A 14,905-nucleotide genomic window follows, 5' to 3' on the forward strand; every position below is an offset into this window, starting at 1 on the left:
ACTTAATTCATACAAACAGAACTAAAGGCAGGGAGGCAGGCAGAAGTATTTTATGGCTTTAAGTCAGACTGAAAGGAGGTGGGGTGAGAAGGGAGATGGCTGAAGGAGGAATCTAAACTTTCTAATTCACAGAAACATGCCTAATCGTATGACTGCCGGGAAACGGATATATCAAAAGTTATTTAAAAGGCAGACTGTGTTTCTATGTATGTGTGTGTGCTGGGGTGAGGATGAAGCTGGGAAAGTAAGAGAGAGAAGAGCTCTCTAACTTATATGCCACTTCTAATCATTACAATGTGGCTGAGGATTTGATTTCCTGCTTTAGGCGCACTCATCTTATCCTCAACTAGACCACAGGCTTCTGGGTCCCATGGCGCAGAGCACAGCGCTTGCCGGGTACATGTGCCTGCCTATGTCAGCTGTACAGAGAGCTCCACGTACTCCTCTTTGTTACCAGCCTTGGAGGGTCACAGGGTGGACTGGAGGCGTGACCCTTGGACACTGGTCATCCCTACAAGAATGGGCTTAGTGGGCATGTGCCACCCACGGCTACTTACCCATCTAACCTTAGGCCGGAGGGCAGGCCAGGAAGCATTTCAAGTGGTTACTCCCCCCAAACCTCAACCTGTTTATCGGATGAGGACAGATCCTTAGAAAGGTCTGGGAGAATTCCCAAAAGGTGACACTTAGCTGGGTTGTGTTGGTGCTGCCAGGAAAAAGATGCTAATTACAAAGTGTCATTACTTCCTGGCTGACTCTGGCTTGGGAAACAGGCCACGAATATCTTTAAAGACTAAAATGTACAAAAACACAAAGTCTGCAGGGGTCTGGAAATTCACTTTGTGTCTCAAACACATCCCCTCCTTTCTAGTATCACTCCCACTGTTCTGGTTCAGGAACCAAAAGACCTTACACTTAGATGATGAAAACAACTTAAAGGACATGTCTCTGCCTCCAAAACTTATTTGACACATGGCTGTAGGCAACTCTTCTTAAAGCCAAGCCGTGGTCGTATCACTCCCAAATTCAAAATCCTTCAATGATCTCCAGCGTCCTAAAATAATCTGCTGGCCACTGAAGGCTCAACCTACCTTTCTAGTGTTACCTCCTACTTATTCCACTTCATGGACCTATTCTGTGGCCACGAGGGATGATTTCCCATTCCTGACAATGCTTTTCTGTCCAGGATGTTCCTTCCATTTCTCCCCACACCCCTTCCAGCTCTGCCTATTGAAATTCCATTCATACTGTAAGGCCCAGCTTAAATACCACCTCCTCCATAAAGCCTTCCTCAGCTTTCATCAACCACCTCCTATCCCCACCCTAAGACTTTCCTACTCAGGGTCCAACAGCTCATTTCATTTCATTTCTTTTTTTAACTTTTTAAATCCTGTCATCATGGTTATCAATCCACAATTTCCCTTTCCTGGAGCATAGCTCATTGAAGGAAAGGGCTATGTCTGTTCTTCATAGCTCCTGGACTCCAGGGATATACAGCTTTGTCTGGCAGAAAGAGAGACTCAATAAACAGAGCATGTATTGATTTGGAATTCCACCCTGCCCCCTTGCTAGGGTGGCAGGAGCAGAACCTGTATTTGCAGCAGCAGCTGGGGAGCTAAGAGCCACCTCTCTAAACTCTCCCCACACAATGGGGTTGGGGGGAAATACACAGTATTAATAAGAGAGTGAGTATACATTTGTCTTGGATCGTTTCTGGCCTTGTGCGCCAAATTTGACAGTGCAGTGAGCAGTTCCATCACCCAGAAGTGTCAAGGGTCCCGAGTTGTTGGGTAAGGGCGAGGTTTAGAAGTAGTCAGTCTTAACCCAACATACAAACAAAGGCTTGCTTATAAAGAATTAACAATCTGCAAAACAGTGATATAATATCTGTTCTAGGGCTTCCCTGGTGGCGTAGTGGTTGAGAATCTGCCTGTCAATGCAGGGGCCACAGGTTCGAGCCCTGGTCTGGGAGGATCCCACATGCCGTGGAGCGGCTGGGCCCGTGAGCCACACCTGCTGAGCCTGCGCGTCTGGAGCCTGTGCTCCACAACAGGAGAGGCCGCGACAGTGGGAGACCCGCGCACCGCGATGAAGAGTGGCCCCCGCTCGCCACAACTAGAGAAAGCCCTTGCACAGAAACGAAGACCCAACACAGCCAAAAATAAATAAATAAATAAATAAATTTATAAATGTATTAAAGTTTAAAAAAAAAAATCTGTTCTAACTAAAGAGCTTCTAGCTTTAGAATACAGACACATTTCTGAAGAGCTAAGTATAACATTTTTCAACTTATAAATTATTCATTTGTAAAATTAATCCCAGTTTAAATTTTTTAGGAGAAGCCTGATTATGCTTGATAATTTATCTTTTCTAATATCTGGATCCTCAAACTACTGAGTTTCCTTAAAGACAATACTGAGATCAATAAGAAACTCTCTGATGTAGCAAAACTCATTAATGAAAAATAAAACTGGTAATTTGTTCAGTCAAGACAGTTAACGCAATACGGAAGGAGGAGAGTTAGCAGTGGTATAAATGAAACAAAATTAGTCATGAATCAATAATTGTTGAAGCTGAGTGATGGGTATATGGGATTTATTATATTATTCTGTCTACATTTGTGTATATTTAAAATTTATTACAGAAGTTTAATAAAAAGATTTAGAGAGGGAGAGAAGTCAAAGAGAAAAGAAAACAGCTATAGGACATAGAGATGAAATCAATATAAAAAGAGCTTATGATCTAGTGCAGGAAATAAGACATATACATAAATAACTAAAATTAAAGGTAGAAAACAGTAAGCGCTGTAGGAGAGATGGAGAATAGAAGGTCCAGAAATAACTCCCTGGAAGTTCAGAAGATGATAAAAGTGACATTTAAACAGTAGTGAAAAGATTGATTTATTCAATAAATGGTATTAAGACAACCAACTAGTTCTTTGGACCTGTACCCAAATCCTTGCACTGAAATAAATTCAAGATGGAGAAAATAATCAAATGTTAAGAAAAAAGAAACTATAAAAACGGTAGACGAGAACAGGAAAATGTTTTACAGCCTTTAGGTAAAAACAGGCTAAGAATGAACACAAAGCCATGAATGTAAAAAAATAAAAAGTAAAAAAAGATGTATTTATAATATAAACTGAACAAAAAAACTGAAATCTTTTGTACAGCAAAAACTACTAGGAATATTCAAAAGTACAGGTAAACCAGGGGTAAAATTATTTGCCAATTCCCCTAAGGAACAAAGCTCTTGCAAATTACTAACAAAAATGAAAGTAATTGAATGAAATACGCCATGGAGTTACAAACTTCCTCATTCATAGCACCCTTAGCACCTCAATAATCTTTTCATGGTGCCCCTAGGCCAAAATAAATACCTAACAGTTCCATTTATTAAGTAGTTAGGTCCAAACAACCTAATAAGTATTTATGCCCTAACAACTTTTTGAAAAAATAATACACATAAGTTGAAAGAAAAAAGATTTTTATTTCATTCTTTAATAACCACAATTACTTACTAATGGGATGTGTATGCCTGTTGGATACTTTATAACTTCCCAAGCCTTGGAATTGCTGGACTCCACCACCCTCATTCCTATTCCACATGGCTTTTCTCATGGTACTGGCTCTTTTTTTTTAAGCTTCTGTGCTTTTCATTCATTCATTCACTCATTCATTTTAATTTTTTTAAACATCTTTATTGGAGTGTAATTGCTTTACAATGGTGTGTTAGTTTCTGCTGTATAACAAGTGAATCAGCTATACATATACATATATACCCATATCTCCTCCCTCTTGCGTCTCCCTCCCACCCTCCCTATCCCACCCCTCTAGGTGGTCACAAAGCACCGAGCTGATCTCCCTGTGCTACGCGGCTGCTTCCCACTAGCTATCGAGTCTACATTTGGTAGTGTATACATTTATTTATTTATTTATGGCTGCGTTGGTCTTCTTTGCCGCATGCGGGCTTTCTCTAGTTGCGGAGAGCAGGGGCTACTGTTCGTTGCGGTGCGCGGGCTCATTGCGGTGGCCTCTTGTTGCGGAGCATGGGCTCTAGGCGCACGGGCTTCAGTAGTTGTGGCTCGTGGGCTCTAGAGCGCAGGCTCAGCAACTGTGACGCACCGGCTTAGCTGCTCCGCGCCATGTGGGATCTTCCCAGACCAGGGATCGAATCTGTGTCCCCTGCACTGGCAGGTGGACTCTTAACCACTGCGCCACCAGGGAAGTCCCTCTCATGGTACTAGCTCTTTATTCCAGCAACTATCAAATACTCAACTTTGCAAAGACATACAGAATCATCAAAAGGAATGAAGTGTGAGCTAATGTTGATAACTGTAAATGACTTCAAGCTAGTAGTTCACATAATATCTCACAGATGGCAAGTGTCATTGTCCTTCTCCCCCAAATTTAAAATATCCCACAGCGCTTCTGCTCACACTTTGGGAACTGCAAACGTTTAGCAAAGAATATAAACAAGCAATTCACAGATGAAATACAAATAGCCAATGAACATATGAAGACATGTTTAATTTCATTAATGTTTAAGGAAGGACAATTCAAACAATGAATTTTTAAAGGAAAAATATTAATTCACAGAGAATTGTTTTTAAGGGCAGGACGCATTAATATCTAGGTAAAGAAACAGACATTCTCATTCATCACTGGTGGGAAGAGAAATTGTTACAACCCTTCTGGGGGGTAACCAGCAGGGCCATGTTGTTGCACATACAATGTATTCTATACAAATGGTCTCCCTTGTTGTTAGACAAAGCAGCAACTTGGAAGCGTAGCAGTTGCTATCAAAATGGAAAACATGTACTTTCTTCAATCTTGCAATACCCACTTCTAGGAATTGATCTCACAGAAGCATTTACAGGTATGGGCAAAGAAGCAGATGCCCAAGGATAATCTCAAGCAGCACTCACAATAACAGGGAAATTTAGAAACAATCAATACAGGACCAGTTGAAAAAATTATAGGACATTCTTACTAAGTATCCCATCATACTAGCCAAGCTGTACACTCATTAAACATAACGCTGTAAGGACTTCCCTGGTGACGCAGTGGTTAAGAATCCACCTGCCAATACAGGGGACACAGGTTCGATCCCTGGTCTGGGAAGACCCCACATGCCGTGGAGCAACTAAGCCGGTGTGCCACAACTACTGAGCCTGCGCTCTAGAGCCCGTGAGCCACAACTACTGAAGCCGGTTTCAGTGGTAAGTACTACAGTACTACACAGTCTGTGGGTTGGTTGAATGCAAGGATGCAGAGGAATCTTGGCTACAGAGGGCTGACTACAATTATACACTGATTAACCCCCGAATTGTTAAGTGTCAACTGTATAGACTCATAACAAGTTGCAAAAATAGAGTTGTTGTACCTTTCACTCAGCTCCCAATTGTGACATCTTATATAACTGTAGTACTATATCCAGAGCAGAAAACTGACAGTCACGTTGCTGTTAATTAGATTATATACCTTATTCAGTTGTCGCCATATTTTATGTGTATTCATTGGTGTGTGTGTTGGGGTCGAGGGGGCCGTTTTAGCCCATGCGTGGATTTGTGTAACCACCACCGCAATCAAGATATAAACTTTCTTATTACTGCAAAGGAAGACAGCATTATTTTTGGAATCAGAAACAATAAAAACAAAATAATATCCTTTTTTATCATGTATTCCCTAACTTTAAACTCACTATGAAAATTCACATACTAATTATCAGGACAGGTGGCTATGTGGCATTTTTCACCGAGAGACAGAAATCAAGGAAAAGGAACTTTTCAACGCATCACAGAGAAGATGTTGACTTTTCCAAGGCTCCTTTGGTCTCCTCCTTTGACTGTTCAGATCTGTGCCCAATGTGGGTGCAAGAGCTGATCGGAGAAGAGACCCACTGAGGGTGGAGAAGGCTGGCCACCAGGCAGGTGGGGAAGGGCGAGCCGGAGAGAGAGCTGCAGGAATTATTTCCAGGGTTGTCTTCAGCAAACAAAGCTGAAGGAAATGCAGAGTTATTGTAAAATGTGCCTTACAAAGAGTCTGACCCACAGAAAAGTGTCTGGCTTTCAGCATCTGGCCTTCAGGCTGGTAATGCACATGACTCCCTGCTGCCCAGTGAGGGGTTTGGGGCAAAAGGCGCTGCAAACCTAGAACTGGGCTGGAGCCAGCCTTGGGAGTCTGCTGGCTTCCAGCACACTATGCTAACAGAGACTCGTCTTTCTGAAAAATGGATATGGAAAAAAAGTTTTTTTGGGTTGCAGCTTATTTCAAAGGTCATCAAAGTAAACAAAAGGAAAAAACTGTGAATCTTTATAAGTCAAAAAGTGACAACTGTTTATAAAGCAACTGTTTATATTTTCACATGGAGGAAGGAAAAAAATGATTCCTCTAAGTCCCCAGGAATGGAGATTTGGGTGCTTCCCCCTTCCCCCAGTTCGTTTGTTCATTTACCATTCAACACCTCCAGCAGCCAAGTCCAGGAACATCTGTTATATCCATTTTATGTGGAATTATAAAAGTCTACTGGATGGCTGGGATTTGTGAAATAAACCAGGCAGTGTCTTAAGCAAAAGCCTCTGTAGCACTTCTTGCTAACTGTGCCTTCCACCACCCTGCTGAGAAGGTGCAATGCCCAGAGTCACATGGACCGGCTGCAGTAAGGTCTCTCCCATTCTCGAGCCCCGTTTCCTCTGAGCACCTTTGTTCAGAGAAGGGTGATTCCGGGAGGTCTAACTGAAGCCAAGAGACAGTGAAACCAATCTTTATGAACCTCCTCTGATCCCTGAGAGAGATCAAAAAACCCTTTTTGCTTATGAGTTTTCTTGGCTGAGCTGACAATGATTTCTGCACAATCATCATGGATGAGCATCTAACTGGATTTTATATGTTATTAGACATATTCCAAAATAATGAGACTAGATGGTACTACAATCTAAAAGGTGTACATTTTTTTTTACATGGGATGCTGTTCACATTAATCAAGGTGTGATCCCTTGTTATAAAGATTTCATATTATTTCTACTTAATCCATTAAGGCTCAGCTCATCAACTCCCTCTGTGAAGTTCTTCCTGACAATTTTAGGTTGCGGCCATCTTTCCATCCTCTCATCCCGTAGTATTTATTATCTGAACCACTCATCTGGCACCTAAGATATGTTGCCTTGATTGCTATTTATCTTTGTATGTAAACCATGTCTTTTTATCTCCTAGAGAGCCTTACCGGAATGCAAAAGTTTGTTGATTTGATTTTAAATTTAAGGCAATTACCATGTGGGCTGAGATAAACAGTACTTCCAAGGCAATAGTTAACTCAGTAGTGAAAGTAAACACCAAGACTTGCTTGCGAATGGGTTGGCTTACAAAGTAAGGTGACCAATGAATGCAAGTCCTTGAGACTGGTACATGTGTACGGCCTGGGCCATCAGCCTGCTATTCCGAGCCCACTAACATGTCATGTTATCTACATGAATTCATCATCCCCCAAGCTCATCTTGAGGAAACTCATAATCTACCCTCTAAACCTACTTCAGCTCAAACACTGGCGCCTCTATGAAACCATTCTCCCTGGAACTGTTAGGTTTCTTTGCTGAATAAGTGGCTGAATGAAACAGTGACGCTCTGGGTAACCATCCATAATCCATTTTGGCCTGTCCCCTTTCACTATACTGCTGGAAGGCTATGAGGATCAGGTTTAGGAAAGTTCTAAGAAAAGTTGTTACAAAATTTTCCCCACAAACAAGCCCTCCCAGTCAAATATTGGGACTGACTGCAACAGGACAACAGGATACTCCTCTCAGTACCCAATAAATTTATACTGGAAACTTCAGTCTTTGGACCAGTGGTTCTAAACCCAGGGTGATTTTACCTCCAGGAGACATTTGGCAATGTCTAAAAACATTTTTGGTTGTCACAAGTGAAAGGAAGAGCTACACAGCATCCAGTAGGTAGAGGCCAGAGATACTGCTAAACATCCTACGATGCACAGAACAACCCCTCTCGACAAAGAATTATCCAGCCTAGAATGTCAAGAGTGCTGAGCTGGAGAAACCCTGGCCTACTGTAACAGCATGGGCTCTGCAGTCAAGACCTAGCTGGGGGCCTTGGGAAAATTATTTAAACTCTCTGAGCCTTAATTAATTTCCTCATCTATCAAATGGAGCTAATAATATAACTCATCTCATGAGGGTATTGTGAACTCTAAAAGATAATTGATGTGAAAATAACTTCATAATTACTCTTTAAAAAGTTAGTCATCCTTATTAATAGATGCATGCCCATGTGTGACTTTAATTTTGCTATGCATTTGAAGCATATCTCAGTATTGGTGTAGAAAGGAGACTAAATACATAACACTAGGAAAGTGAATCCCTTTGATTACAGACTACTCTCCCATCCTCAGGGATTCTGTTTTATTTCCGTAACATAGATATCCCTCTTCATCCATCTGGGGTATCTATGTTCTCCTGATTCTGCACTATTCAGTTGCTTTCTCTACCCCTCTGTGGTACCTGCTATGCTCTTTTTTTGGCAGTTGTTTTCGCTTGGCCACTGGACTTCTGCCTTCTGCAGTATTGTTCCTTAGCAATGCTTTTCTTAGTGGTCCCTCATAATTTTCCCAGAAACTGTGCTTTCTGACTAATCATCTTATTACAGCTCATAACAATGACCAAGTGTATGGCAAGGATAAATTAATGATTATCCCTCAGGTGCTTTGAGGAGCATAAGTACAGTACTTGTTATCAAGTTTGCCCTTTTTTGTCAGTATCTGTGATTTACATCTAAGGGTAAGTTGTGCCATTCAGTGTTGTCAAAAGAATAATTTGGTGACCTTTGAAGATATTAGCTCTATTAGTTATGACCCTCAAGAGTTGCATCCTTGATACTCTTTCTAACAGACCGTGCTCCATAAACTCACATATCCAGAGGTACAACTTTCCAGCTCTATTTTCCTGCCTCAGAGAGGCAAATGCTTTAAAAATAAGCTAAGTAAGCACATTCTTATTTTCCTAAGTATTTCCTAAATGACCCAAACCAGGTAACAGTTTAACAAATACTTTAGCTTCCACTCAGGTCATTTCCTGGGTGAATCTGAACATTTTGCTTTCATTTTATATTTAAAGGAAGCAAAGCATCTTTTCATGCGTATATTAGTCTCACAAAATGGATAACATCTGTATATTTTATATAGTGAAGGCTTACAGTCTTATGTTGTAGTCTTGTATGAAATGTGTGTTAATGTGTGCATGTATTTAAAATTCCATAGATTCTTGATTTTTAAAAACAGGTAATATTGTAGTTAGTTCCAATCTTCTTGAAATCAGTGGTGAACCTCACCATTGATTGAATAGAATGAATCATGTTGCCATAACTGGAAGAATCTTAGCTATCATGAAAAAGGAGTTTACTCAGAAACCTTTGAAGTGGTGGACGAGGAAGAAGGTCTCACCTAGTCCAGAGAGATGCCTTCGACTTTGGAGATTAGTGATCATTTTACCATGGGAAAAACAAATGGAAAGGCAGGGCTCATCTTAGCATTGTGAGGAAGTGAGTAAGATACGCACCAACAGGGGAATCTTGGTTCGTAAGCTTGTGGACTAGGGGCATTTACTCTTATGGAAATAACGGAAATAACACACAATCCCTGAGGATAGGAGAGTAGTCTTTTTGGAAAATTTTATTTATTTAATTTTTTACTTTTGGCTGTGTTGGGTCTTCGTTGCTGCGTGCAGGCTTTCTCTAGTTGCAGCGAGCGGGGGCTACTCTTCGTTGCGGTGCGCGGGCTCCTCATTCTGGTGGCTTCTCTTGTTGCGGAGCACGGGCTCTAGGCATGCGGGCTTCAATAGTTGCAGCACTGGGGCTCAGTAGTTGTGACTCGCGAGCTCTAGAGTGCAGGCTCAGTAGTTGTGGTGCACAGGCTTAGTTGCTCTGTGGCATGTGGGATCTTCCTGGACCAGGGCTCTCAGTATTGGTGTAGAAAGGAGACTAAATACATAACACTAGGAAAGTGAATCCCTTTGATTACAGACTACTCTCCCATCCTCAGGGATTCTGTTTTATTTCCGTAACATAGATATCCCTCTTCATCCATCTGGGGTATCTATGTTCTCCTGATTCTGCACTATTCAGTTGCTTTCTCTACCCCTCTGTGGTACCTGCTATGCTCTTTTTTTGGCAGTTGTTTTCGCTTGGCCACTGGACTTCTGCCTTCTGCAGTATTGTTCCTTAGCAATGCTTTTCTTAGTGGTCCCTCATAATTTTCCCAGAAACTGTGCTTTCTGACTAATCATCTTATTACAGCTCATAACAATGACCAAGTGTATGGCAAGGATAAATTAATGATTATCCCTCAGGTGCTTTGAGGAGCATAAGTACAGTACTTGTTATCAAGTTTGCCCTTTTTTGTCAGTATCTGTGATTTACATCTAAGGGTAAGTTGTGCCATTCAGTGTTGTCAAAAGAATAATTTGGTGACCTTTGAAGATATTAGCTCTATTAGTTATGACCCTCAAGAGTTGCATCCTTGATACTCTTTCTAACAGACCGTGCTCCATAAACTCACATATCCAGAGGTACAACTTTCCAGCTCTATTTTCCTGCCTCAGAGAGGCAAATGCTTTAAAAATAAGCTAAGTAAGCACATTCTTATTTTCCTAAGTATTTCCTAAATGACCCAAACCAGGTAACAGTTTAACAAATACTTTAGCTTCCACTCAGGTCATTTCCTGGGTGAATCTGAACATTTTGCTTTCATTTTATATTTAAAGGAAGCAAAGCATCTTTTCATGCGTATATTAGTCTCACAAAATGGATAACATCTGTATATTTTATATAGTGAAGGCTTACAGTCTTATGTTGTAGTCTTGTATGAAATGTGTGTTAATGTGTGCATGTATTTAAAATTCCATAGATTCTTGATTTTTAAAAACAGGTAATATTGTAGTTAGTTCCAATCTTCTTGAAATCAGTGGTGAACCTCACCATTGATTGAATAGAATGAATCATGTTGCCATAACTGGAAGAATCTTAGCTATCATGAAAAAGGAGTTTACTCAGAAACCTTTGAAGTGGTGGACGAGGAAGAAGGTCTCACCTAGTCCAGAGAGATGCCTTCGACTTTGGAGATTAGTGATCATTTTACCATGGGAAAAACAAATGGAAAGGCAGGGCTCATCTTAGCATTGTGAGGAAGTGAGTAAGATACGCACCAACAGGGGAATCTTGGTTCGTAAGCTTGTGGACTAGGGGCATTTACTCTTATGGAAATAACGGAAATAACACACAATCCCTGAGGATAGGAGAGTAGTCTTTTTGGAAAATTTTATTTATTTAATTTTTTACTTTTGGCTGTGTTGGGTCTTCGTTGCTGCGTGCAGGCTTTCTCTAGTTGCAGCGAGCGGGGGCTACTCTTCGTTGCGGTGCGCGGGCTCCTCATTCTGGTGGCTTCTCTTGTTGCGGAGCACGGGCTCTAGGCATGCGGGCTTCAATAGTTGCAGCACTGGGGCTCAGTAGTTGTGACTCGCGAGCTCTAGAGTGCAGGCTCAGTAGTTGTGGTGCACAGGCTTAGTTGCTCTGTGGCATGTGGGATCTTCCTGGACCAGGGCTTGAACTCGTGTCCCCTGAATTGGCAGGTGGATTCTTAACCACTGTGCCACCAGGGAAGCCCAGGAGAGTAGTCTTTAATCAAGGGGATTCACTTTCCTAGTATTATTTAAATAGGCTTTTTATGTAATGTGATAGACTCAAAGGCCCAGTAGAGCTACTAAAACTGACTTCTCCTAACACAAATGTATTAGTTTAAAGCAAAATTTTTCAACCTCAGCACTATTGACATTTGGGGCCAGATAGTTCTTTGTTGTGGATCCTGTCCTGTGCATTATAGGATGTTTATCAGCTTTCCTGGCCTCTACCCACTGGATGCTGACGGCACACCACCAGTTACAACAACCAAAAATATCTTCAGATACTGCCAAATGTCCCCTCTGGGGAAAACTGTCCCCTAGTTGAGAACCACTGCACTAGGCATTCAAATCTATACACTGATACCATGTATTATATCTACTTTGGGGAAGTTGATACGTAGTATAGTCTATGTCCTAAAGAAGATCCTGACTCATTCATTCATTCAGCAAATATTATATTTTTGATATGTCTCTTCTAGGCAGAGTGAATAGCACATATCAAGGCCCTGGGGCAGGACAAGGCCTGGGTATTAGAGGGAGGTTCCAGGGGTAAGAGTCGAATGAAAGGAGGAAAGCAGTATGAGATGAGGTTGGAGAGGCAGGCTGGTCAGATCATTCTGGTGCTTATAAACTACTGTAAGAAGTTTGGATTTATTTTAAGACTGAAAATGACTAAACAGCTTTAAGCAGGAAATTAAGTCAATCTCATCTGTGTCTCAGAAAGGTCCTTCTGCCCGATACAGAGAATAGAATGAAGCGGGCAAGAGTACAAGTGGAGAGGTGACTGTAGTTGTCCAAGCAAAAGATGAGGGTGGCTTGGACAAAGATAGTGGTGTAGAGATTGAGAGTAGAGAAGTAGATGATACTGATGGATTAGACACCAAGCTAAAGAAAATTTGATCCCCAGGTTTCTTGAGAAACTGGGTGAATGATAGTGCCATTTACTGAGAATGTGAAGCTCAGTGGAGGGCCATGTTTGTGGCTCAGCCAGGTTGTGGAATTAAGAGTTTATATTTGCTCAGATGGGAAGGCATCATCTCCTGATCCAATGCGGGGTGAGAAGGAAAGATAATCTCTACTTCGTAAGAGCTTATGATTTATTTCAAGAGACAGCATACAAGTACAATAAATCCTCTGTGGGAGTAGGGTCTAAAGCCAAGATGGGGGTGAACGCTGTATACAAAGAAAATGACCTTGAATCACATTCAGCACAGCGACAGACACTAAAGAGACAGTACATTTCCATCTCACAGCTCACTGTTCACTCTGGCGCACATGTTCACTGACAGAAAAGGCAATGCTATTCAACAGGCAATTTGTAAATCGTTTTTCTCTATCTGTTATTCCTTAACTTTGCACAGATTTAGCAAGTTAATGTAATTACATAGCAAGTCTATGTAATTCTACTGATATAAAATAAAATCAATTTTCACTTAAAAAGTGAAATACCAACAAATGAGATTATCTAGCAAACTATATACAAATACATAGAGATTCAGTTAATGAAAGATCTAACTAAGGTGGGATAAAGGAAAGGCTCACTTTCTGAAGAATGTGGAGTTTTAATTAGGAAAAAGTCACAAGTAAAGAGACCAGGGTGGATTTGGAATTGCATACATACAATTGGTAGTTACTCCCCATGACCACCTGGGTCTTCTTATTTCTCAGATCTCTATAAACAATGAAAAACTAGGAGGTTTAACTGTTTCAATAGGAGTGGGGTGTGATGGTAGGTAGAGAGGGGAGGTATCCACAACATAGTGGATGACTACAAATGAGAAAACATAAGTTTATGCACAATACTTCTTCATACTGGAGGAGAATGAGGCCAAGAAACAAACCATTAAGGTTCCCAATGAAGTTACTGTCTAGCTAAAACAAGAAATTAAGATTCCCTACATTTCTATGAAAAAAAAAAAGTACTGTATTTCCTCAAAAAATTAAAAATAGAATTAACATAAGATGCAGCAATTCCACTTCTGAGTATATATTTAAAAGAATTGAAAGGAGGGTCACAAAGAGATATTTGTACACCCATTTCATAGCAACATTATTCATAAAAGCCAAAAGGTGGAAGCAGCCCAGTGTCCAATGACAGATGAATGGATAAACAAATGTGGCAGACACATACAATGGAATATTACTTAGCCATTAAAAACAGACATTCTGGGCTTCCCTGGTGGAGCAGTGGTTGAGAGTCCGCCTGCCGATGCAGGGGACACGGGTTCGTGCCCCGGTCCAGGAAGATCCCACGTGCCGCGGAGCGGCTGGGCCCGTGAGCCATGGCCGCTGGGCCTGCGCGTCCGAAGCCTATGCTCTGCAGCGGGAGAGGCCACAGCAGTGAGAGGCCCGCGTACCGCAAAACAACAACAACAATAAAAAGTACATTCTAACACAAAGGTGAACCATGCTCTGCAGCGAGAGAGGCCACAGCAGTGAGAGGCCCGCGTACCGCAAAACAACAACAACAACAAAAAGTACATTCTAACACAAAGGTGAACCTTGGGGAGATTATGCAAAGAGAAATAAGCCAGTCACAAAAAGACAAATATTGTATGATTTCACTTACATGAAGTATCAAGAGTAGTCAAAACCAGAAAGTAGAATGGTAGTCTCCAGGGGTTGGGAGGGAAGGGAAAATAGGGAGTCGTTTAATGGGTATAAAGTTTCATTCTTGCAAAATGAGAGTTCTGAAGATTGGTCAACAACATGTGAATATACTTAGCACTATTGAACTGCACACTTAAAAATGGTTAAGATGGAACTTGTACATGCACTTTAAAATAATTAAAAGTTTAAAAATTTTTTTTAAAGATTCCCTATATTCAAGTCACCAATATTCAATACTGTAATATTGTACTCAGTATCATTTCTGGGACCTGTTTTAAAATCTTGGATTACAGAGTTCCTCATCTATTAAAAAGCCTTGTGGGTGAACTACACATTTACTTTAGTGTACCAATGGTATTGTGAGCCTGCATTAATTAGATGCTGTTAGAACCTCATTTTGATTTCTTTTAATTCTTAAAAAAAATTAGCATCTGGTGCTAATTAAAAATAGCCAAGTCTATCATTAGAGGCAAGCCATAAGATGGTACCAACTGTAGGGAAAGGAAAAATTCTCAAGTGACACTGAGACACTGGAACATATGAGCAGATAGTAAAGACCTTTTTGGGGTTTTTTTGGTTTGTTTTATTGAAGTACAGTTGATTTACAATGTT

The 14,905-nt window shown here is 41.0% G+C and overlaps 1 protein-coding gene across 6 annotated transcripts in view; it reads right to left on the reverse strand.

Annotated features, from left to right (window-relative positions):
* THADA (THADA armadillo repeat containing) overlaps nucleotides 1–14,905 on the reverse strand; it is a 305,797-nt gene that overhangs the window by 81,298 nt on the left and 209,594 nt on the right. The window contains exon 30 of one of the 6 annotated variants that reach the window (XM_007128984.4): nucleotides 5,165–5,999. The exons of the other annotated variants lie outside the window; for them this stretch is intronic. Within the exon in view, the coding sequence (XP_007129046.2) occupies nucleotides 5,754–5,999 (246 nt within the window). The 3' untranslated portion in view covers nucleotides 5,165–5,753. Of the gene's footprint in view, nucleotides 1–5,164; nucleotides 6,000–14,905 lie in introns of those variants that run through there. 6 annotated transcript variants of the gene reach the window in all.

This window comes from Physeter macrocephalus, chromosome 12 (genome assembly GCF_002837175.3).
Source record: "Physeter macrocephalus isolate SW-GA chromosome 12, ASM283717v5, whole genome shotgun sequence".
NCBI classification, from domain to species: domain Eukaryota; kingdom Metazoa; phylum Chordata; class Mammalia; order Artiodactyla; family Physeteridae; genus Physeter; species Physeter macrocephalus.